Below are 25,623 nucleotides of genomic sequence, written 5' to 3' on the forward strand. Positions count from 1 at the left end.
GCTCAAGGATCCTTAACAGTTGTCTCCAAAAATATTTTTTATCCAATTTTTAGGTGTTTGAACGTGTCTACCAACTACCCTACTTTCACGGAAGATATTTTTACAGAGTTATTTCAGCTGATCTCCCATTAAGCAACGGTCACGAAGAGCTAGTGGAAGATCATGGCCTAAAAGATAGGAAAATTAGTTAATAGTCGTTTGCAATTTCTCTTATATAATCGAACAAAGGCTGAAAACACACACAAGACACCTAGTTTACTTTGAATTCTATGCAACTTACTATCGAATAGCTTATACATTGTACTCGTTTCAGCCAAAAGTTCTTATTTTTGTAATCAATCTTTGAGTATAATACAATCGGTAGTGATAGTTTTCACTACCCAAGGTTTTTATGCCGGAGATATACTAGTTACCAAGGGCTTTTCCTCGTATAAATCTTGTTGTTCATCATTTGCATTTATTACTTTTATCATTTCATTCATACAAGCATCAAACCTCACATATGGATTTGGTTACTTGATCCTTAAACCTATTTTTGACCAAAACAAAAGTCACGACATAATGTTACCTTTTACCAATCTCGGGCTCTTGTACTTCTTCATTTGGTATGCTGATGCTTGAGTCTTCGCTTGTATGATCTCTTCTTGTTCATTGTAGTGAAGGGTCTCGATCATCTTATTCATCTTATCGACATTATTCTCAAACATACCATCCAAAGCACGTTTCCTCTTTCTTTCCTTCACGGTCTCTATGCTCGTTTCAGCTTGCTTATTCCACTGATCTCATTCTTGCCTGAAACGTTCTTCTGCTGCGTCAAACTGTTCAGTAGTGAAAACGAAATACCAGAAGTTGAGTTGTTTGTCGTATACATATCTGGATATTCCTCAGCAGTCACGTCTTCAACCTCCACCTCATCATAATCTGGCACATTCCCACGTGGAATGCCATTATTCGTACTTTCCTCAAATTCAAACTCAACATCCACAATTTTTCCCAACTCTTCTACCTCATCCCCGTTCAAATCCAGAAGCAGAACGATTTGTTCTTTCGTTAACAAATGGTCAACAAACTCGCCCTCTTCAATCTCGTCCGCATTCACCATGCTACCATCAATCCCATCCATACCGACAAACAAAACCATATTAGCCGTAATTGTGTTGGTTGGCTTAACACTTGTATAGTCCTTGTACGGTATTATCTGCATCTTATTGCCACCACTACCACTAGCATATGACATCTAGGAAAAACCCATATTTATTTTGGACTAAAGTTGTCAATTTTGAAAGTTGAAAGATTAGAATAATCTCAAAAACAAGTAATGGGAAAATGAGATAAGAAAAATAAAACATCTCATAAGAAAATTCATCCCACATGAAAAGATGGAAGAAAATGGAAGCATTCCATGGAGGTATAAATAAGGAATGAAACTTTCATCCTACAAGGAAGGATGAAAAGAAATGGAAGCTCTTTATAAGAAGCAAGTTTCCATAGAAATGTTTTAATATGGCTAACCACTCTCCATAGTCCTAGCGGAGGGTGCGAAGCACCCGACGCGCACGGACACAGGCTTGGGCGATGGGCGATAGGCGTAATGTGGCGTTTTGATGGCACACTTTGCACTTCGCAGGCTCGCATCGCCGCATAAGGGCCACTTTAGTATTTTTGGATAGTAGAAGGACTGGAAATGAAGAATATAAAATTCATCCTTCGTGAGATGCGAAGGATTAGGCTTCAAAATCTTCACATTACGCGAAAGACAAAATGGTTAAACCGACTTTGAGCATCTTCGCGCGACGCGAAGTAGCAGGATCAGGATTCTTCGCGCGACGCGAAGTTGCATTTCTGCATGCGTGACACGTGGGGACGTGTGGAGACACGTGGCAGCGCTTGGTGACACGTGGCAACCCTACCGATGACTCAGCAAACCTATGACAACTTCGCGCGGCACGAAGATGCAGAATTTCAGCTATAAATAGAGGGGTGATCGGCATATCATAATTCACACCAACCACTTCACTTTTCACACGTTTTGCATCGTTTTGCGTGCCGCATCTTGTAGTACGTGTCTAGCCCCAAAGCTTTGAAGGTTTAATCTTTAGTACACGATATAGAGTAGAAGTGTCGCTCGATCAGTCATAGGAATTTAACTCCAAACACCCATACGAGGTAGGGGTTCTGATTAAGTTATTATTTTATTATTATAATAGCTTAGAACATAGTCGGGGGTATAGCCCGAACCTTGATCATTGTTAAGTATAATATAACTTTTCATAAGCAAAGGTTAGAGTCAAATTATAGTTTTTCATAATTAAGAAACGTAATCATTACATGCAAAGGGTATAGTTGAATATAGTATTTCGTAAATGATTAAGAAATACACTATTCATTCACACAGGTAATAGTTAAAGTAATGTTTCTTCTTGAAGAAGAAACCTGGTATAAATGTTTCTTCCTGAAGAAGAAACCTGACATATAATTGATTATTAAACAAAAGGACTAAAGGTCCAAATGTTTTATACAAACAAACGAATTGTCAAGGTTAAAGCTATACAAAACAGATTACAGGTCTGAAGCTAGATCGTTGATCTAGATATTTATACAAAGTTTATTCTCGTACTATAGGTCCAAGATAACAGACAATCAATCAATCAGATTTCAGATATAGGAATCAGTAACAGAAACTGGTTTACAGACAGGGTACAGTAACCGAAATTGATCAATATACATGAATCAGTGTCATAAACTGATTAAAATCATAAAAAGGTGAATACGCCCCAAACTTTTACAACTCTTATAGAGTCTGAACTATTTACATAGGATTTACAAATCCTTATAATTTTGTGTTATAATAATAAGAAACGGGCATACTCAGATTAAGAGTATACATGTGTCTGGATCCATATATACATGGTGACTCGGAGTTTCCCGAGGCCATGCATATCATCAAGCATGCCTCTGGAAGTCTACAGGACTATTCAGAGAAATGATACTGTGTATATGATTAATTATACATGTACTTAGGGTAATTTTAACCCAATTGAGTTGGGTGCCTAATGAGTATTGTTACAAAGGTATTACTATTGTTTATACAATGGTATTACATAAAGTCAGCGTTATTCACCGGCTGTGTGCTGACGTATTTCCCCCCCTCACATTTCAGGGAAACTGTAAAGAATAAAACTGACAAGCAAGACAGACTAGAAAATTGGAGATGTAGTCATTAGAGATAATCTGATGGCTCGGATATTTTAATCAAAGTATTATAAAGAAATATAATTTGTACTGACAAGTATTTGAATTATTAAAATGGGTATTCAACTCCCGAATTTTCAATATAACAATATTTCATCTAAAAAGACTTCCACTGAAATTTTATACAAAATTCAACGGGTATTCTAACCCGACATTTTTGAATATTATATTTTAAAGACCTCTGCTAAACAAACCCGCAACTCTGATATATTTTCAAAACATATACTAACTAACGGGCGTCGCACCCAGGCTCTGGATCGGGGTGTGACATAGCACTAGCCCCAGCTTGATTACTTACCGACGATGAAGTACCATCGCCCGGTTGCTTATCACTATTTCCGCCCATGTCAGGATCTTGATCATCATTCTTCAATTTCCTCAATTGATCTTCCTTGCAAGTCAACTATAATATGATCTCATCCTGCTTATCTAGTCTCTCCCCCTAAGCAGCAACAAGGGCTTTCAAATCCTTGTTCTCTTTCTGAATAAACTGGATGTGTCTATATATATTTCTCTGCTTAATACGGATCTGCTCCTGAAATACCCGATCAGTTACCATTTGCGTTTGTTGCAAATGTATCAAATTAAGCAATTGAAAATTTTGAACTTGAGGAGTATGTGGGCAGTGAAACATGAAACTAATTCATAACATTATGAAGTAAACAGTTATAAGTGCTTATCACACTAGCAAAAGAATTGGTTTTAATATCAAACACGTAGTTAAGAAAAATTCAATCAATTAACAAAGCAAGTCACACCTGCCAAGTAAGCAACTAAAAGTATTCTCATGCAACCTAACAGATTAATTATCCTTAGTCAGCTAAAGATTTTTTAACGAGCTAAACCATAGGCATCAACAATCGCTAACTCACTACACTGGTTATCAAATGGTCCCTGCCAATGTGACTCGACGAAGGAAAATTGTATGCTTTCTTGCAATTAACTATTCAACACAACCCTACAAGCAATTATTATAACAATCGGAAAACTAATCATTCTGATCGAAAAAAACCTAAACCGACTGAATGTACATCAATACTAAACATCAATACTCATAGATTAACGAAAGACAATTACAGTTAGTTGTTCTAATACATGAGGAAAATACTGAAAGATTACAAGATACACATTCCGAGTATAACTTGAAAGGATTAGCCATGATTCGTCATCTCTCGATCTTCAATCTCGATGTTATAGAACATATAGATGACTTAGAGATGGGAATTGATGGGAGAACTCTCTTCTACTCTGAAAATGGTGTGGTAACTACTTAATGACGATTAGGGTCATCAAAGTATAATATAAATGATAACCCTAAATTTCCTGTCCGTGGGACGCGATGGGTCTCTCACGCGATGGACCCCAAGTTCACATTATTTTATTATTTTCTAGCATCATGTAGCGCGATGGCCCCTCATCAATCCCATCACGTATCGCGATGGGTGGCTTCATCAACTGAACTTGTTTTTAGCCTCGTTTTACATGCTGGGCATCCCGGGTCTGTATCCCGTGCTCATACAGGTACAAATTAACCTCTTTAAATACCCGTGACCTGAAATACAATAAACATGTATTAAGTACTAAAGTTTCTAAAATAAACAACTAAAACAAGTAAAATAAACACACAAACTATCAAGTTTTTAACTCTTGTAAAAAAGTTATAATTTGTCTATATATAGTTAGTGTAACACCTCGCTCTTCCATTTTAACACCGTCAACCCAACCCCGTTATATTACACGTCACGCACAACATTTACACGAGTCACACACAAGAGTCGATCCGTACGCATTGGTGATAAATGTCAATCCCGTAAACGAATACATGTACGTGCTATGTGATTACTTGCTTTGCGTGTTCATACTTTGATAATTAATTATATATATATATATATATATATTTGTATGTATGTCTTTGAAAAAACAACACCCTAAAGATCCCCGAGCCGCGCGAAGGATGTGGCTAAACCCCTCGCACGGCGCGGGGCATTGCCAAGTCGTGATTTTTGTTTTAAAACGGTTTTCAAACCCTAAATCACTTATAATCAAATGCAGCCGTCTCCAAACGATTTCACACACTTCCTTAGGTGATTTGGTGTTCCTTGGTAGATTAGAGGTGCTAGGGTTCATAGCTTTCACCCATAAACTAATATACGTAAGCTATTCTCGTTCGATTCTAGTTTCTTGCTTATCTTGTGTTTTGATTGTTGATAGAAACCCTAGAGGTTATTTATTTTGAAATATGGATAATAAAACATGAGCATGATGATATGTGTTTGATATATAATTGATTAGAACCCTAGGTATGTCGTTAACATGATTCTTGATTGAGTTTTATTGAAATCAGAGGTCTGACAGATTTATACTTGCTTATTGTTTCGACTGTAACTTGATGATAAACGATAGTTTTTAATATATTCTTAGTTCTAGGATATAGTTCTTTTAGTTTCTAGAAAGTTATGATTTGTAATTTTTGGATATACAGAAGATAGGTTTTATGATTTTACAAGATTGCTTGTCTAATCTGATTCAGGAAGATGTTTTCTGGTCTAACTTCCCGACGTCATAACTTGAGATTGACAAAGCCAAATGGGTTGGTTTCACTTCTAGAGCATCACATTTTGAGTTAAGATTCTAACCCAACTGGTTTTCCTTTAATTGGATTAGTAGTTTAGCTTAGACAAGTCAATACATTTTTTTGTGTAATCTGCTAAAATGTTTGTACCTATTTGCAATGATTGAATTATTTTGAGCTCATGATAAAAATATAATAAAAATTGTTTGAGAAACCTAATCCATATATTCTACTGTGATAAATTTTTTAGAATATATCTTTGAGTTTTGCATAATGAATAAAATCAATTTGTACATGCTAGAATCCGTCTCGTGAACTGAGTGATCATAAGCTAGGTTGTATGATGAATATTTGGTTTCTTTGCCAGGATATGATGTGTGGATACATGTTAGGACTCTCTGATATAAGTTGACATTACTTATTATCACCAATGATTCGTCGGGTCAAGTTTGTGTTTGTGTGTGAGTCCATACGTGAATTTTAGAGTCATGTGTTATTGAACACACTCTCATAGCTTAAACACTTGTACTAGGTAACAGTTAACGAGTCAAGTGCATACATTTGGTTTGAGAAAAGTCTATTACATGCGTCACCAGGTGAGTTCATGCTTTTTCCAACTTGTTTTCTGGATTGAAAATAACAAAAATATTTTCGTATACTTGTTTTCTGGATTGAAAACAACAAAACTATTTTCGTATACTTGTTTTTTGGATTGAAAACAACAAAGCATTTTCCATACTTGTTTTCAAGATTGAAAAAAACAAAACATTTTCCTTACTTGTTTTCTGGATCGAAAACACAAAACATTTTCCTATACTTTTTTTCTGGATTGAAAACACGGACATACTTCCATACTGGTTTTCTGGAGGAAAATGCTGCAACTTATTTTGGATTTATGTACTTCTTATATATCACAAGTGTATACTAGATGCGCTCATATCACTTAAAGTCCTTACATACCTTGAACCGTTAAGATGGGATCGCTGGAATATTTAAGTAGTACTACTAGGTTTGACAAACCCCACCTACTATAACTCGACTGGAGATCAGACGGGTGTAAATCTCCTAACATACATCGCCAGTGTTTTGTGATAGACCTGGTAACAAGGCATACAAACAGTCAGCTTCGGTTCAAACATCTAGTAGCTAGTAAATGGGTTAGCTACCCTGTTATATTTTAAAAAGTGCTAAATCTACTTATACATACATTACTTATGCTACGTATATTGCATATATTATACATACTACTTTTTTACTACAACTTATGAATACACCAACCTCGTGTTGACCATTGAGTATTTATACTCGGCCAGGTTGCTAGATGTGCTGAGGAACGGGTTGTATTGCATATGTTAGGAGTCACACTTGTCGCATGAACTTTTATTTCACATTTTTTACATATTATGGGTTGAGCATGTTCAAACGCATGGTTGATTATTTATCTTAAAACAGTTACATTAAAGCCTTCGCAACACTTTTAAATTGTTCGGTTTGGATTTTGTTTTCTCATGTTTGAATGAGACTTAAATAAATGTTTTGAATACTTTAATTTGATTGTTTGGTATAACGAATGAGCTATATCCTGGTATGTCACACACCTCGCGGTAAAACTCAGTTAGTCGAAATTTGAGGGTGTGACAGTTCGTATCTTTATTTTTGATACATGAGCCATGCTCGAGAAACCCCTGTGCCCTGGGCGAGTAAACAAAATCCCCCCTAAAATTTAAATTTAGTACCTCTTATGCATTCTTTGAAAAAAAAGTAGAAAAGAATATCATCTACAGGAATTGAACCCAAAACCTCTTGTTTCATAGAGTAACACATTTTCATTGTACCATATAGTATTTTATAGACCTTTGCTTTAAAATAAATTTATAAATAAAATATATAAGTTTTTATTAACATTATGACTCCCCTTGGGAGAGTAGGCCTTTACATTTCCCCACCCCTGCACATGGGTCGGGTCGGCCTTGCTTCAAGCCTTTAATACAAACCAAGATCAACTTGATAAAACAAAATAAATTTGTATCATCCAACTTCTCTATGAAGGATTTTAAGAGAAGCTAACATGATCCTGGGCATTTGGATTAAGCATAAGAGCAAAAGTATAACTATAGCTTAGTAAAAATTGTTCTCCGATTAGCAATACTATGGATCTCAATATTAAGCTTTTCTTCGATAAAGGTGAAGTGTAGAATTCTATAAAACTATTTTCAGGGGAGGTGGTCGAATTAATGGTTGTGGTGGTTGTATTTTATGAATGAGGGAGAGAGAGAGAGAGGGAGAGGGAGAGGGAGAGGGAGAGAGAGATTTTAGCAAACTCCAATTATACATTTAACAAACAACTCTTCCAGTCAAAAATAGATATTAATTACGAACCAAACTCCAATTATACATTTATAATTTACTACAAACATAATGGATATAAGCGACTCTTCCTATCAAAAATGCACAACTGATCCTATGTAACTCGTGCTGCTACGTGCCACTCTAACTTGGTCCGTATAAGTTATCACCATAACACAAGTTTAACTTCTTTTTAGAACGACGACTTTTTTGTATTTAGAGAGGTTTGATGCTCCACTCTGGCTAAACTATGTTGTTTTAACCGGGCCCACACTGGCTTCATGTTGGTTATTTTAGTGTTATTGGATTAACTTGTTGATAGAGGAAATAATATCAGAGATTAAACAAGTTAGGTGACACGGGAGTGCTAACTCGATTTAATTCTAGTATTATTTGGGCCTTATTATTGGTTTAATATTTAATCAAGTTGTGCCCTTTAATGCCTTTAATTAAAATGGATATGAAATTGACTGTATAATAACCCAAATGTATGGAACAAGACCTGGTTCATAATATCCATTTTAGGATTTGTATTTGTTTTTTGGTTATCTCTACGTTTTTGGAAGACAGAGGCTGATGGTTTTTCTGTGAGATAAAACTCTCTCGATCAAAACATTACGATTATAACCACATCCACGAGCAGAACTTCAAGTTTCATTCCATGTGCAGAATTCTTTTTCTTATCCGATAAATCATTGTGTGTAACTCACATATAGGTTTATCTGAAAGTGATTCACGGTTCAGAGAAATAATCCATGTTGCAATTTCTTCATCTACAGTAGCATACAAGATTACCAGGTTTGTTTGTTTGTTCGTTTAATTGATTGATTTGTGTTATAGACTACACAATACATACCACAAAGATAAACCTATTAGGGTTTGATTTGGTTATTACTTATCAATTTTCGATTATGGTAATATGTGCGATTCTACTGGAAATTTTGTTGAAACCCTAACTCACAAATTGATTGATTTGTGTTATAGACTACACAATATATACAACACTTCAAAGTTTGGCTTGGGCGTTCCTTTATGAAAACATATAGCCGGATGCCACTTGGCAGTTGACAGGGTCGGCTCTTGGGTGGTGCAACCCGGACAACCGGCCGGGGCACTTACTTTTCCGGGGCATAATTTTTTTTATATTTTTTTTTGTATATATATATTTTTTTAAAAAAAATTATAGAATAAGAATAAATATTAATCCCCTTATTACATATTGGGCCCAATTTTTGTGTTACCATAATCCATTTGTGGTATTGGACCCAAATTAATTAAAAAAAGATGATAATAACTATAACGGATGACCTACCTGGTTGTGAAGAAGGGAAGACACGGAGTCACAGAGGACGGCGAGAGACACTCAGACACGAAGTGGTCGGAGACCGGTGAGGCGGTGACGGATGGACAGAGGAGTGACGGAGGGACGAGTCACGAGGTCTTAAAGAGGCAAAAGAGGGTTGAACTGTTGAAAGGTGGGTAGGTATGCAGCAATGACTTAAAACAATTATCCAGCCTTTTATTAGAATATATTAAACAAATCATTCAATCAATATATTATATATATTAATATTAATATATTATAAATATTTGGCTGTAAGAGTTAAAGATAGGTAGGTATGCTACTTTGGCTGTAAAATGTTCAGTATTGACTATTGAATTATATAACTATTATTTGTCTATTATTCATTAGTAATTTAGTTATATAATATATTGATTGAATGATTTCTTTAATATTTTAATATAGATATGTTATATTCATATGTATATAAGTACAAATGTATAATTGTGTATTATATTATTATGTATAATGTATAATTGAGTATAATTAATAATTTTGCTTTGAAATATCAAATAATAGGAATATGCATCCTAAACAATTATTCGGTGCTCAAAAACGTAAAAAAGAAAACGAGATGATGCAATAAAAAAGTTTCAAGCCGGTGCTATGCATAAACTTATACAAAAACCGGCAATTGAAAAGCCTATTGAAGAGCAAGAGGTTGAAGAGCAAGAACATGCTAATGAACAAGATCATGTGGAAGTAGAACTTGAAGAGCAAGAAGAGGAAGAGCATGTTGAGGCTAATACAAATGAAGAGCATGTCAAGCATAACCATGCTGATATATTTGATCCAAGAAGGTGGGAAGGACTTAATTCTGATGAGATTAAACTTTTGGTTGAGAAAGGTCCTAAAAGAGATAATAATATAGTAAATGGTCGGTATGATAAGCATAAAAAGACGATTCTTATCAGCTTTATATACAAGAACTTTATCAAATTTGGAGAAATGTGATCGCCCGTGGCTAGTATATTCGATAGAGATAGACAAGATATTTTGTTTTTGTTGTAAAGTGTTTAGAAAAGGGCCCCCGAATGGTAATTTGGATGGGGAAGGTTATAATAATTGGCACCATGCTTCCACTAGTGTCAAAAGCCACGAAGTTTCCTTGGATCATCTCACAAATATGAATAGTTGGTTTGATATGCGTAAAAGATTAAAGTTGAACGAAACAATTGATAAAACTTAGTACGAGCAATTCAAGAAAGAAAGAGACTATTGGATACAAGTCCTTTTAAGAATCGTTGCATTAGTCAAGTTTCTTGCTAAAAATAATTTAGCATTTCGTGGAACAAAAGAAAAGCTGTATCAAAAAGGTAATGGTAAATTTTTATTTTATTTTATTTTATTTTACTTCAGGCAAATTATAACTATTTGTGCTTCTTATTTGAATTTGTTTTTAATAGGTAATGAAAATTTCTTGGGTCTTGTTGAAATGTTGGAAGAGTTTGACCCGGTTATCAAAGAGCATGTCCGGCGGATTATAAATGATGAGGTTCATGTTCATTATCTTGGACACAACATCCAAAACGAGTTAATTTTTATGATAGCTCAAGAAATTAAAAAAGAAATCATAAAGCAAATAAAGGAAGCAAAATATTATTCTATCATATTGGATTGCACTCCAGATTCAAGTCACCAAGAACAGATGACTATAAACTGTGAGGTATTTAAAGTTCTCTTCTAATTCGGTTACTGTCGAGGAGTCCTTTTTAGGGTTTTTGGATGTTAATGATACCACGGGGAAATGATTATTTGATATTACAGTTGAGGAGTTAAAGTCTCTTGGTTTAGAACTGGATGATATACGTGGTCAAGGTTATGACAATTGAGCAAACATGAAAGGAAAACACCAAGGAGTGCAAACAAGATTTTTAAATGAGAATCCTAGAGCATTTTACACTCCTTGTGGTTGCCATTCTCTTAATCTTATATTATATGATATGGCTACCATTTCTACTAAAGGAAAGAGTTTTTTTTGGAAAGATCCAACGTATGTATACTATCTTTGCAAATTCTAATAATCGATGGCAAATTTTGAAAGATAATGTTAAATCTTGGAGTCTGAAGTCTTTGTCTCAAACGCGTTGGGAAAGTCGTGTCAAAAGTGTCAAAGCTATTAAATTGCAACTTGCTGATGTACGAGAGGCTTTACTTGAAGTTGGAGAAAAAGATGGTGATCTTGCAATTGCAGATGAAGCAACTACAATAGCAGAAAATATTGCTTTTGATTTTTTGGTATCAATTATCATAGGGTATGAAGTGTTAGACAAGGTGAAAATAGTGAGCAAAAGGTTACAATCGAAAGATATGCACCTAGAGATTGCTTTAAAGAAATAAAGAGATTGATTGACTTCTTCAAGGAATTTAGAGAAAATGGTTTTTCAAAAGCAATAGATGAAGCTAAGAAGGTTGCTTTTGAAATGGGCATCGACCCGATATTTGCACAAAAACATGTAATTAAAAGGAAAAAACAAAGTGATGAGTGTTCAAGTAGTCAAGAAGCTTCATTTACTCCTCAAGAGAATTTTAGAGTAAATTATTTTTTATATATATTGATCAAGCTATTACTTCTCTTGAGACAAGATTTGATCAATTCAAAAATTATGAGAAATTATTTGGATTTTTGTTTCCACAAAACTTGAGGGGAATTAAAGATGAAGATCTTAAGTTATCCTGTAATTATCTTGAAAATGCACTAAAGTTTGAAGGAAGATCGGATATTGATGGTGAGGAGCTTTATATGGAGTTAAGCTCATTAGACACATTATATACCATGGAATTTAGTAGCCCTATTGAAGTTTTGAAGCATTTGAACGAGACCCAAGAAAATTTCCCAAATGCAAGGATTGCATATAGAATATTGTTAACTATTCCAGTCACAGTGGCATCTGCAGAAAGAAGTTTTTCAAAGTTGAAGTTATTAAAATCTTATTTACGATCCACAATGTTCCAAAAAAGACTTAATGGATTGGTGATGATAGCCATCGAGAGCGAAATCTTAGATAGTATAAACTTCGAAGAGGTGATCAAACAGTTTGCTATCAAGAATGCTAGGAGAGCTTCACGAATCATCGGTTAGAGGTTAGCTAATATTGTATTTGAGTTTATTACTATATATTTGCTATTTTTATTGTTATAACGTTAATGTCGTTTAAAAAAACTATCTTATGTATTTTGTTACTCGTTAACTATTTGAATTCTCGGAGACGGCTTGGACAGTTGATAACACAAGTTGATAACACAAGTTTAACTAAACTTGATAAATTGATGCAATATTGTAATAGATATAAATAGTTTTAGTGAAATTTAATAATAAAAGCTTAAAGGCGTGTTGGACAATGGACACAAATAGAAACTTGGAATAGAAAACAAGGCTCGTGACAACATGGGTTTTAAATAATATATTCATAGATCATTACATAGATTTAAAAACTTAAAATACATGCATAGTCTCTCTTGTATGTTTGTATTGTGTTTTGATCCTGAAATTTGATTTATTTACATTCTTAGTCTTTAATATTCACTCGCGTATAACATAGATGATAGATGATATTTTTAGTGAATGTTCGATAAAATTTATGTTAAGATTACATGAAAAATCCAATTTATTTCTGTACTTAAATCATTAATCAATAATAACAAAATTTGCCAATGTACTTTCCTAATCTCCAAGGCAACTTCCTAGCCACACCACCACCCTTATCCCACCACCACCCACACCTTTGATATTTCACTAATCATAACACCAAAAAAGCACCATCTTTGACAAAATCCACTTAGTGTCCCCAATCTCTTGCCATGTAGCACCAACAAACCCTAATCTCTTGTTCCCTTCCCTGCCCCTTAGTTATGCAGAATCGGGTTAATAACTGATTAATGTTCTTATTAAACATGAAGAAAGAAATGGATTTCTGCCTCTCGATTCCCAACAAGCCAACATATGTCGACCATGACGCCTCTTGATTCCCACCAAATGCCAACTATTATGACCCTCGACTTTTACACACAAAAACAAAACGTCACTACTTGAAAATGGTTCCAAAATTCATTTTTCAAAAATTGCTACATGGCTACAATTCTTTGTTTGGCTGATTCTAATAACCAGAGCTAAGATTGATTTACCTGCGAAAGTGCAAATCAATTGCTTCATTTTTGTTCATGTGAGGGATGTGATGGTGGGTAACCAGGTTGGCAAAAATGAAAAGGAGTGATGGCATGTTTTATCCGATAGGTTTATTTGTGGTGTTTTTGCGACATATATGGATGTGTGACATAGAGAAGGGAATGACATCAAATTAGCATGAAGATGAAGTACTTGGAAGCATGCATAAATGACAACTATTTTTGGTTGTGTATATGCATGGGGTGGGGATATGAGATTGACGGGTGAGAATGGAAGAGTTCGAGACTTTCTTACTTTTAGAGGGTTAAATGAATAACTTCCTTTTCCTATTGTTTGTTTTCTTTAGATAAATGGTATGCGTTGGCTATTTTAAAGTTTTTAACAAGCAAATGGGTATCCACTTGAAGATCATTTGTGCTACAACCATATTAAACATTAGGTATCAAATATGCAATAAATCAAAGTAATAGACTAAAACTTAAATATAAACATAATAGAAGCACTATATGCGTAACTCTAGTTTTGTATTTTATTATTATATCCATTTCCACGCTTACATCTCAAGCAAAACGTGAGCTATTATTTTATTTAATATGACCATTATTAATATTATACTGATATTTTTTCAATGTCCATATTCGATGCATCAAGTAATAGTCCGACGAAGACAACTTAAGTGTTCCTATGAATTTAACCATTATCAGTCACCGAATCTTGGAAATTTATCTAATAGTTATACTTTTTTATTCTATTTATGGTTATTTTATTCCCTGAAAAGTATATTTATCAATTAAAAAATAGATTTTTATTGATTAAAAAAGGATTACTAAAATAAACATCAGAACACATATCATGACCTGACACGTATACACACAAATCAATTAGAACGAGGTTATACAGAAAATAGTCAAATACAGGAAGTGAAGTTAGACACCTTATTCGTGTTAGACCAACGATTGTAATTAGAGAATTATTCTTACATAATTAAAATTATTATAATAAAGAAAATTATAGCTGAGAAGTTGGATGGACCACTGGTTTATTGTTTTTGAATCAACTTTAATATATAATGGTCGAAACATATGTATGATATATTGACATTACAGTATTTTGCTAATGAATGAAACTTGTTATATGTGCTCCTTAGTAGTACAATAGTGCAATTTAATGCACTATAGTGCATACAATTAGTGAATTAAAATAACGTAACATTTTGTTTAGCTTAGTTTGAAATTAGAGTTGTCTGTAACGAGACGTCAACCTTTTGAAAACATCTAATATAATCTAATCTAGTCTAATCATATTAATAAAATAAAATAATTAGGATGACATGTGAATCTCACATTCATTCTTCTAATTTTTCTTCTTATTCCTCATACCTATCCGTATATCATTGCTCAAAACCATTTTGATAATTGAAGGAGTATAAAAGAGTCAAATTTTCCCTCATAATCTTACAATCTTTATCTCATTTGTTTCTAGATATTCGTGGATCATGGGTTAAAACCATTTTAACAACTGGTTTATAAAATATTCTAAGAAACTAAAAGTAAAACATTTATTGAACTTATTTAAATACCAATTTAACAACAATTGCAATTTATCATATGTTTCTAACTACAAAATATCAAGTCACAACTGAAGCTACTAAAACAAACCTAATTAAAAAACACGAAAAGTACCAAACTGTTTTTAATCATCAAACTTCGTTTCAGTGATTTCAATTTAACATAAAGATTGATTTTTCTTTCATCTTAATAGCTAGAGAATGATTAATTTCTCAACAACAGAAACACATCGGTACCGGATGTTGCTAACAAAGAAATCGATAATTGGCCCATTTAAACACAAAGATTTGATCTTGAATTTAGGTTTAAAAGAAGGATGGGGATGCTATAGAAAGCATGCTCTGTCCATGAATAAATTCAAATGAGGACAAAAGCACAAGGATGCCACGGTTTAAGTTGGTTTACAACGCTCAAAACCCAACTTGTCATCCACAAAAGCATATCATCATTTTGAATTTGCTCCATTGAATGTAAAAGAATAAAAAAACAATCGAATGGGCATAACAGATAAGTGTTAAAGATGTTCAAAAGAATATAATACGAACTTGATATGTAGAAAACACTCTCATATAAAACAATAAAACAACCGAACATCTATTCAAAACGAACATCAATAAAATGTATTGTTATATTTTTATAGACGATGATAGAAATCACGTTTGTAATTACATAAAATTTCAAACATACATAGGATATAATCTATATGTATCAATATATTATATGTTACTCTTCAAAGTATATTACATATTTCATAAAAAAAATATAAATAGAAACAAAGAAGGCTATATTTTACACAAGAAACTCTAGAAGTCTTATATTCATGTAAGCCAACCTGTTTTAAAAACTACTTCAGACAAGATGACTAACCATGAGAACACGTATCTTGACAACTAACATATATTTATTCATTTTATTTTTAACACTTTTGGTTTCCTCACGTCTGAAGTTGTGGACTTATTTACCCGAGTTCAACGGGTCATGCATAATAATAATGACTCCCAAATCAGCGAATGTGGTATTTAAAAGATTGAGTTTTGCAATTTAAAAAGGAGGTAACAACGCTGTTTGTTGCTTGCCTTCTGTTTCGATGTAATTGTTAGTTTGTTACTACGATCTTTAATTAAGATTAATAATAAGAATAAAAAAAATCATGTCTAATTTATTTTAGTTTGTTACATTATTCTGAATCTTAATCTTAAACTTAAAATCCCAAATTTATTTTTATTTTTAATTTTGCTTTTAATAGCTTAATCAAACATGAATATTAGTAACACAAAATCACAACTTAACTTATTTGATCTATTTAATACTTCTTTAGTTCATTTATCTACATTGTAACGTAGTGACGGTAGTATTCCGCCAAACCAGTCAAGATGAGGATGAATTAGACTTGTTTTATTATCACACTCATCTTGTCTTCACAGAATTAATTAAACCCAATTGAAACATTTTTCACGTCCGCCCAATTAAAATACTTTCCTATTTCCTTTCCACTTGTTCACAACAGAAGAAGTCAAATACCACCCGCCGGACCTCCGTTCAATCCATTTTCCGGCGTCATGCGCTCTTAACACTCACCCACAACGATGAACGTATGGAACATAGACGACAACGTCATGATGGACGCCTTCGTGACGTCAGACATGTCGTCATACTGGGCGACTCCTGTTATCCCTCCGGCTTCGGCTTCACCGTCCGCTTCAACTTCTGAAGCACACAGAACAGTCAGTGATCAACCACCTGGTTTCAACCAGGACACGTTGCAGCAACATCTCCAAGGCTTAATCGACAACGCAAGCGAGTCATGGACTTACGCCATATTCTGGCAGTCCTCCATGGTTGATTACACGTCACCGGTGTTAGGCTGGGGGGACGGATATTACAAAGGCGAAGTCAAACTTAATAATAATAAGCCCAAAACGACGTCGTTTGCGGAACAAGAGCATAGAAAAAAGGTGCTTAGAGAACTTAACTCGTTGATTTCCGGTACGCAAGTACCGGAAAACGACGTCGTTGATGAGGAGGTTACGGATACGGAATGGTTCTTTTTAATATCGATGACGCACTCGTTTGTTAACGGTGACGGGTTGCCAGGTCACGCGATGGCTAATAATCAAATGGTGTGGATTACTGGCAGTGAACGGTTGTTAGCCTCCCATTGTGAACGTGCACGCCAAGGCCAAAACTTTGGCTTGCAGACCATTGTTTGTATTCCGTCAACTAACGGCGTTGTTGAGTTAGGTTCAACGGAGTTAATTTATCAAAGCGTTAGTCTCGTCAACCAGGTTAGAGTTCTGTTTAATTTTAATAACGCCGTTCAGGATTTAACCCCGGTGAACGCGGATCCGACTGAAACTGATCCGTCGTCGTTATGGCTTAACGATCCCGTCTCTTCCGCCGTTACCGCCACCGTTACCGCGGTTGCACCTTTGCAATCAAATAACTTAATTCCAAAGCAGGTGTCAATTGAAAACCCTAACCCTAATTCTAGCTCTATAGTTCACAATTCGAATAATCGTCAATCGATTCAAAATCAAAGTATGTTCGGATTCCGATCTAGTTCTTGTAAGCCGGAATCTGTGGAGCTTTTAAACTTTGGTGAGAGCAAGAAGAACGGTGCCACCAACGGGACTGCGGTTTCGGGTCAATCGTTATTCATCGGTGGACAGGATTCTGGTGGCAAGAAGAAGCGGGCGCCTGTTTTACACGGTATTAATGAAGAAGGAATGCTATCGTTCAGCTCCGGTACTGTGGTTCCGCCCGTGGAGAACCAAAAATCTGGCAACGGCGTGAAGAACGGAGTCGGTTTTGACATAGGTCCGTTGATAATAAGAGAAGCGGAGAATCGGACGGCGGTGGATGCCGATAAACCACGAAAGCGAGGACGGAAACCGGCTAACGGACGTGAAGAGCCGTTGAATCATGTTGAAGCCGAGAGACAAAGAAGGGAGAAACTGAACCAGAAATTCTACGCACTACGAGCGGTTGTCCCGAATGTTTCGAAAATGGATAAAGCGTCGCTTCTTGGAGATGCGATCACCTACATAAACGACCTTAAAGCGAAGCTGCAAACAACTGAAACCGATAAGGAAGAACTGAAAGCTCAACTTGATGCGGTTAAGAAAGAATTATTAACCAAAGATTCACGACAATCTTCTTCATCGACCGTGTCACCAATTAACGAACTCAAAATCGTAAATCCTAAAATAAATGATTTGGACATAGATGTGAAGATAATCGGGTATGAAGCCATGATCAGGGTCCAATGTAACCGAAAACACCATCCTGCTGCGCGCCTAATGTCGGCTTTGAAAGAGCTGGATCTCGACGTCCATCACGCAAGTGTATCGGTTGTGAACGAGTTGATGATGCAACAAGCGACGGTTAAAATGGGTAGTCGGTTTTACACTCAAGATCAGCTTAGATCAGTATTAATGAACAGAATATTGGGATCTTAGGTAAGTTTATGGTGGGTAGTTTTGGAAAGGTACCCAAGAAGCAGGATTTTGGTGTAACATAAAACATAGTATAGGCTCTTGTTTCATGCTTCTGTTTTTAGTATTTAGCATTATTCAAACTATTTGTTTCTTTTTTACTTATGTGGGTACTGTTTCATGTTGGTTGTATATAACATTAGGGCTAATTTGCCCTCTTTCTTAAAACAGATTATTACCTCAATCTTTGATTCCATTTTATTCATTCTTAGAAACAGTTTTAAAAACTTAAATCTTTTAGCTTTTTGTTTTATATCGTGATTTAATTTTGTAAGGGATGTGTGAGTAGAGCCAGCATGTTAAAAGCGTTGCATTCCAAATTCAATGTACACACTGCTCTTTTTCTTTTTCTTTTTTTACCACAAAACCGTAACATTAAAAATATCCAAATGATTACAATGAGATGGCAGGTAAACAGACAAACTCTTTTTGAATAGCAAACTCAATCCTACTAAAACAAAGTTTTGGTTCGTAGAGGCCGATAAATTACTGTGCATGACCCTTTGAGCCCTGTTCAAAAAGTCAACGGCCTCCGGGGCTAAGCAACCAAATGTGTCAAAAGAAAAAGAGATAAACACGTGTTGATTCTCTAAAAAAGTTTTCTCGTGTTTAGCAACCTTTTCCGACGTCGTCTTCAACACAGTCTATCCCGCTACAAACCCATTATCCCGTAGCCCAACAAGCGGAGACACTCATGTGAGGTCCACACAAGCGTTTTTCCCTCCCACCCATCCAAAAACAAGTATATCGGCTGGTTGTAAAGTGGAAATATTGTTTTTCAAACAATATATTGTTTTTCGTAACGAAATGAATATGATCTTAAACTAAAAATCGCTTCGAATCTTAATATCTATATATGCAAAGATACTTTAAGCAATAATTATAGATTTTTATATTTATATTTGAATTGGGAAGCAAAAACAGTAAAACTCCAGGTTGGCAAAACTTCAAAATATATATACAAATCACAAATTCACAAGTATACATTCTAGATGCACATCAGATGCTATATGCCCGTATATATTTTAAAATTTTATTCTTATTTTATTTACAACTGCTGATAGTTTTATATATTAATAGTCCACACCCTACTTACTTTTAAGTAAAATAATAAACAATAATATGATATTTAATTTCTTGTAAATCTTGTCACTGAGTCTTGCACGGTGATAAAAATAACAGCTTAATTACGAGTTTATGTTAAAAGATTTCTGACAAATTACGATAAGTATATTATAGATTTGTTTATTGTATAGTTATTATATATAACTAAAATTATGTTTTTATACTTAATTGGTGATATTTATATTTTATGAAATTATTTTGTTTATTTAAAAATAAATGGCAAAAAAGAAAAACGTGTCACCATCAAACAGATAAAAAAATGTGTCATGTGCAAACACCCAAAAAATGTGTCACCACCAAAAATAAAGAAACACGTTTTTAGTTAAAGCTACCGAACAAATTGCACTATTCATGTGGGGAGCAAAACAAAAGTCTATTTCCTAATAATTAGTTCATATTACACTCATCTCCCCTAGACTCTTTACAAGTGACAGTTTTTTACCCTTAACTTTTTAGTTTTGTTCATTCTCGTCTAGGTTGGATTATTCTTAAAACATTTTGGGGTAGACCTTTTCTTAATATGCCCAAGTCGGTTTTCGCTTAACATGTAACTCTACTTGGCAAGTAAACTCAATCCTAAACATGATCTAAAACAGACTTTATGTAATTCTTAAAATACTTATATAATTGATAAAATAGCAAAATTAGTTCTTTATATTTGTATTTCAATGGTTGTTCTTTAGCAAAATTAATGACAAAGAGCATTCTTTAAGTTTCAAATCCCTATTATATTATGTCCTTTGTCACTAACGGAATTAATTTTTTTTTTTGTTAAATCTAGTCATGTGTTTTCCACTTGAGGTAACTTGGTCCCTTTTTTTTTATCTATTTATTAAAAAACATTTTAACAATTAAAACTCTTTCTTCATCCGCCATCTTCATATTCTCTCTCTCTCTCTCTTTATATATATATATAGAGAGAGAGAGAGAGAAACATGATCAAATACATTTTATTCTTAAGATGAAAACAGTGAGAATCAATTTGCTGTTATTATTAGGTTTATTTTTATAAGTGTTTACTGTTATTTTTTTGTTAGTATTTGCTAATTTTAAATTATGACACGTTATAAGTATTTACTTATTTATATTTTGTTTTTATTATTAGATTTTTTTCTTTTGCTGATATAATTATTTGTTGGTATTTGCTGTTTTTATTTTTTTCTTGATTTTGATTCTTTTGTTGTAATTTTTAGGTTTTTTTCTTTGTTATAATAAATAATTGTTTATGTAGATTGGTATTGTGGTTGGTATTGTTTCTTACGTTCTCATTTTTTTATAAATTGATATTATTTCCTACGTTCTCATGTTAATACTAAAATGCACATGAACCTTCCCATGTATATATATATATATATATATATATATATATATCTGTGTGTGTGCGCGCGCGCGCTAAAAGTAGTCTTAATAATTATTAACTAAAATGACGCTAATCTAAACACTAAGTAATAAATTCTAGACTCTTAAACTTAACTAAACTACTAACCGACAAGTGAACCGATCGACTCTAATACAGCTAAGTAAGTCCGGATATCGAACTCACGAGACTCTTTTAATTACGTATACTAGCTAAATTAGACTCAACTACAGACACGACTATTTATTTATTATTTGTGTAATGAGGGTTTTACTAATAAAGTAATTTTAAACTAATTTAAACTAATTAAGAAAACTAAAGTCGACTAAACTTAGAACTTGGACTTAATTCAGATGATGATGAGATAACTACCTAGGCTAGAATCCCCTAAACGGTTGTTAATTAATCGGGAAAATATTTAGTTATGGACTGGGATCGTATAATAGACACCTAAGAGAAAGCTCGAACAGGACCCCTGACCCTTCTCAAGAGACACCTATGGGTTTCTAATAAGTTTTAACGCACACCGGTATCAAAAATCAAGTTTCCTTACGGTCACCTAATTATTTATGACTTAGTTCCTTTATACGAAATCCTACCTTACAGCGCGGAAATCAAAGGCAATTTAAAATATTTAATTGATTCAGCAGACAATAATTAAATAATCAAACCTAGACGGACTCCTTACGAAGAACAAAATATAGCAAGATCAAATAATAAAGATCTATAACCTAGCACTTTACAGATTTAGGTCAGCAGTACACTTAGGTTTAATTAATTAATAATTATTATTCCTATGATCTAATCGTGAAATCAGTCATAAAATAGTCAAAAACACAAAGTAGATGACCTAATAGAAACCTATCATAATGACAAACAACAATCAAGGCAACTATAGAATAATAAAACTTAATTAAACAACCTCAAGCACACATGTGCATCAATTAAATATAATTAAACCTTTTAACTAGTTCATAAAAGCCATAACGATAAATAAATCCCAAGTCAAAATCAAACGTCAACAAAGGTTCATCATAAACCTAAGCAGTCTATAAAGTTTAGTCTAGCATAATAAAATCCAACAAAACAATAATAAAGGAAATCATGGTGAAAATAAATAAGAACGGAAGATTAAAGGTGATAAAACCCGTGGTCTTCGTCCTTGAATAATAAGCACGTCACCGGCTGATTCCTTGCCTTCAAACCCTCCAAAAGATCTCCTCTAGAGCTCCAAATTTTGTTTATGGCTTTCAGGTTATTCAGGTTATGATTATTGTTATGTTTATGGGTGTTTATATAGACTTTCAAGGCCCATAAACTTAAAATTAGTAAAAGATTCTGGAAATCTGAGCCCACATACTTAATATTTGTAGAAGATTCTAGAAACTGAGCCTAAAGCACGCACGACAGGCCTTCTCCCATTTTGCTTATTTTCGCCCTCTTTTCGACATGATTGTAACCCGGAACCTAAAATATTCAAATGAATTAGTAATATACAAATTCTAATAAAAACCAAACGAAAACTAATAAAATATTATATTAAATATACAAGGGATTTATATATATTTAGCCTTATATCAATATATATATATATATATATATATATATATGTCTGATTTCTTTTGAGAACAAATTTGAGTTTTAAGAATTTGAAAGAATTCAATGTAACAAATTTTTTTTATTTTTTGCATGTATGTAATATACGTAGGGTACTTGTACGTTGAAAAATTACAACATGTTTTACGCACCAAATCGACTTTTTACATAGGTGTAACAGACGTTTAAATTAATGTAATCACTGTACATCTTTATTTTCTCTCCTAAATTTTTAATTAGATTTAATCTCAACCACATAATCTAACCTATTTAATCAAATGCGTGGTTAAGAATGAAGTTCTTAAAACTCAACAACGCTCTTAAACTATCTCTCCCATATATATATATATATATATATATAAGGGAGATTTCAAATGAGAACCCTTTTGAGTTTTAAGAACTCAAAAGAACTCAGTGTAACGATTTTTTTACACATGCATAATATATGTAGGTTACATACACGTACAAAAATTACAAAATTTTTTACGCACCAATTCGAATTTTTACACATGTGTAACGGACGTAAAAGTTAGTGTAACCTCTTGCATCTTTATTCTCTCTTCTACTTTGACTTTTTTGCCAGATTTAATCTCAACCATATATTTCAATCTATTTAATTAAATGTGTGGCCAAGAATTGAGTTCTTAAGTTCTTACAACTCAACATGGTTCTCAAAATATCCCTCCCCTATATATATATATATATATATAGAGTTAGGATAAAATAAAACTAGTTGAGTTGAGAAAAACTCTAGAAACCCATTCTCAACAAGATATTTTTAATTAAAGCTTAAATTTTGTGGTCCACAATTAAAGTTAATAAAAAATGTAAAAATAAATTTAACCTTTTCTCTATCCTGAAAATATATGTAAAAGTTAGTAAAAAATGTAAAAAAATAGCAAAGCAATTTTTTTCCCCCGTAATTTATATTAAATGGGTTTAACTTTGATTGGAAAATACCGCCCTCAAAATATACCGCCAAAACTTCCACATTCGGTCGGTGGCAAGTTATCCACTTAGGAGGTAAGCCCGACAACTATAGTTCATCTATCTATGATTTTAATGGGTTTAACTTTGATTGGAAAATGTGGCTCACTAATAACCATAATCATAATTAGATTGGTGATATTGGGATTAATGGTGGGTTTAATACAGGATTTTGTTAAAAACATAGTTAGAATTCTGGTTTGCGTAATTGGTGCTTCTAGTTTGAATTTTGGGCGGTAATGGCGGCGGCAAGTGACGGTGGTGGTGGTGGCACGTGGTGGGTGGTTGGTGATGGTTCTGAATGTTAGAGAGAGAGAGAGAGAGAGAGAGAGAATATGAAGATGGAGGATGGAGGGAGTTTTAATTGTTCAAATGTCTTTTAATAAATAGATAAAAGAAAGATCAAATTACTCTCATGTGCAAGACACATGACCAAATTTAACAAAAAAAATTAATTTCGTTAGTGACAAAAGACGTAATGTGATAGAGATTTGAATTAAATGATGCTCTTTAACATTAAGTTTGCTAAAGTACAACCATTAAAAAAAATATACAAAGATAAAGAATTGGTTTTTCTATTCTAGTGGATATAGGTCATATATAAAACTAAATAATGAATTTTGTGTTGTAATGATGAGAAGTGCCTTGTACAATTTCTTTTTTTTTTTGTATCGGCCGTTTGTGTTGGGTCATAACATGACCTGTCATATAATATCTGGCTTTGTTTGCTTATGACATATTAGAAATGACTCGATTTAGGTGTTCTTCGAGTTATTTATTCGGGTTTCGGGTTGTTTGGGTCGGGTTGTTCAGGTTTGAGCTCAAAACAAATTGACCCAAGAACCGACCCAAATAAGTTCGGTTTGTTCGGGTTTCAGGTTATACGGGTCAGGTAAATTCGGGTTGGGTTTCTGGTTTAACCAATTAAAAAAAGTCCACCTTTAACAATATCATAAATTAAAAAACCAAATTTCGAGCCATTATAAAACCATAATATACAGCCATATTCAACAATAGCATATATTCTTTAGCAAAACATGAAATTTATCATACAAGAATGCATTTGACGGGATGAAGGAGCGTTGTAGCATGTGAATTAATACTTATGTAGATTGAAGAAATATGCTCAACAAATATTGGTTTAAATACTATACTATTTAAGTTTTTGAATTGAAGATACATTCTCAACAAGCTTTATGGTTATTAATACATTGGGATGCGATAGATCCAATATTAATTGAAGTCTTGAGAACAACCGAACAAGAATACATAAGGTCACTGTGCTACTTCACTGCTAAACTACCCTATAAAATTAGGGATACATGCATCGATGTATTATACTTCGGGTTATTCGGGTCAACCCAAATCTGGGTATTTCAACCCAAATACTGACCCGAATATTTTATCTCAGGTTCGGGTTAGGAGTTTATTCGGTTCGGGTGAATTCGGATTGGGTTATTTGGGTCTCGGGTCGCTTCGATTCGGGTTTATTATTCGAGTACTGTTAAAAAACACACCCCTAACTCGATTAGTCATTTCCTTATGGTGGTATTTGTTAGAAAAACTATTTTCCAATGATTTTCCTTTAAAGAGCGGCGTGAGAAAAACACATATTGGAAAATTCATTTCCAATAACTTTTATTGTATAACAACTATAAAAGTATGTTGCAAAGTTCCTACTATTTCCAACAAAACCTACTTTTTATTATTTTTTATTCATTTATTTTTCTAATTTGCTACTTTTTTCCAACAAAATTATAATATTACAGATAACACAAATAATTTTATATATATATACATATATATATGGAAAATATAGAATGAAAACCCATTTGAGTTGTGAAAACCCCATGTAACA

General features: G+C 33.6%; 1 protein-coding gene and 1 pseudogene across 1 annotated transcript; both read left to right on the forward strand.

Moving 5' to 3' along the window:
• The first annotated feature begins 10,118 nt into the window (after positions 1 to 10,118).
• On the forward strand, positions 10,119 to 12,594 carry LOC143535729 (uncharacterized). The gene is made up of 7 exons (XM_077029905.1): positions 10,119 to 10,462; positions 10,533 to 10,614; positions 10,702 to 10,828; positions 10,919 to 11,178; positions 11,583 to 11,786; positions 11,876 to 12,046; positions 12,217 to 12,594. Exons 1-7 carry the CDS (start codon positions 10,119 to 10,121, stop codon positions 12,592 to 12,594), a joined length of 1,566 nt encoding a protein of 521 aa, XP_076886020.1.
• Positions 12,595 to 16,788: 4,194 nt separating this feature from the next.
• On the forward strand, positions 16,789 to 18,838 carry LOC143535720 (transcription factor MYC2 pseudogene; annotated as a pseudogene).
• Positions 18,839 to 25,623: the final 6,785 nt, after the last annotated feature.

This window comes from Bidens hawaiensis, unplaced genomic scaffold (assembly GCF_021521415.1).
Source record: "Bidens hawaiensis isolate Kalapana, Puna unplaced genomic scaffold, B.hawaiensis_p1.1 tig00010577_1, whole genome shotgun sequence".
Taxonomy (NCBI): domain Eukaryota; kingdom Viridiplantae; phylum Streptophyta; class Magnoliopsida; order Asterales; family Asteraceae; genus Bidens; species Bidens hawaiensis.

Excerpts from the sequence above, each read along its gene's own strand:
- LOC143535729 (XM_077029905.1), top strand. The coding sequence starts at position 10,119 with ATGCATAAACTTATACAAAAACCGGCAATTGAAAAGCCTATTGAAGAG. Across the intron at positions 10,463-10,532 it reads TTTATCAAATTTGGAGAAAT|AAAAGGGCCCCCGAATGGTA; the intron begins GTGATCGCCCGT and ends TAAAGTGTTTAG. Across the intron at positions 11,787-11,875 it reads GGTATGAAGTGTTAGACAAG|GAATTTAGAGAAAATGGTTT; the intron begins GTGAAAATAGTG and ends GACTTCTTCAAG.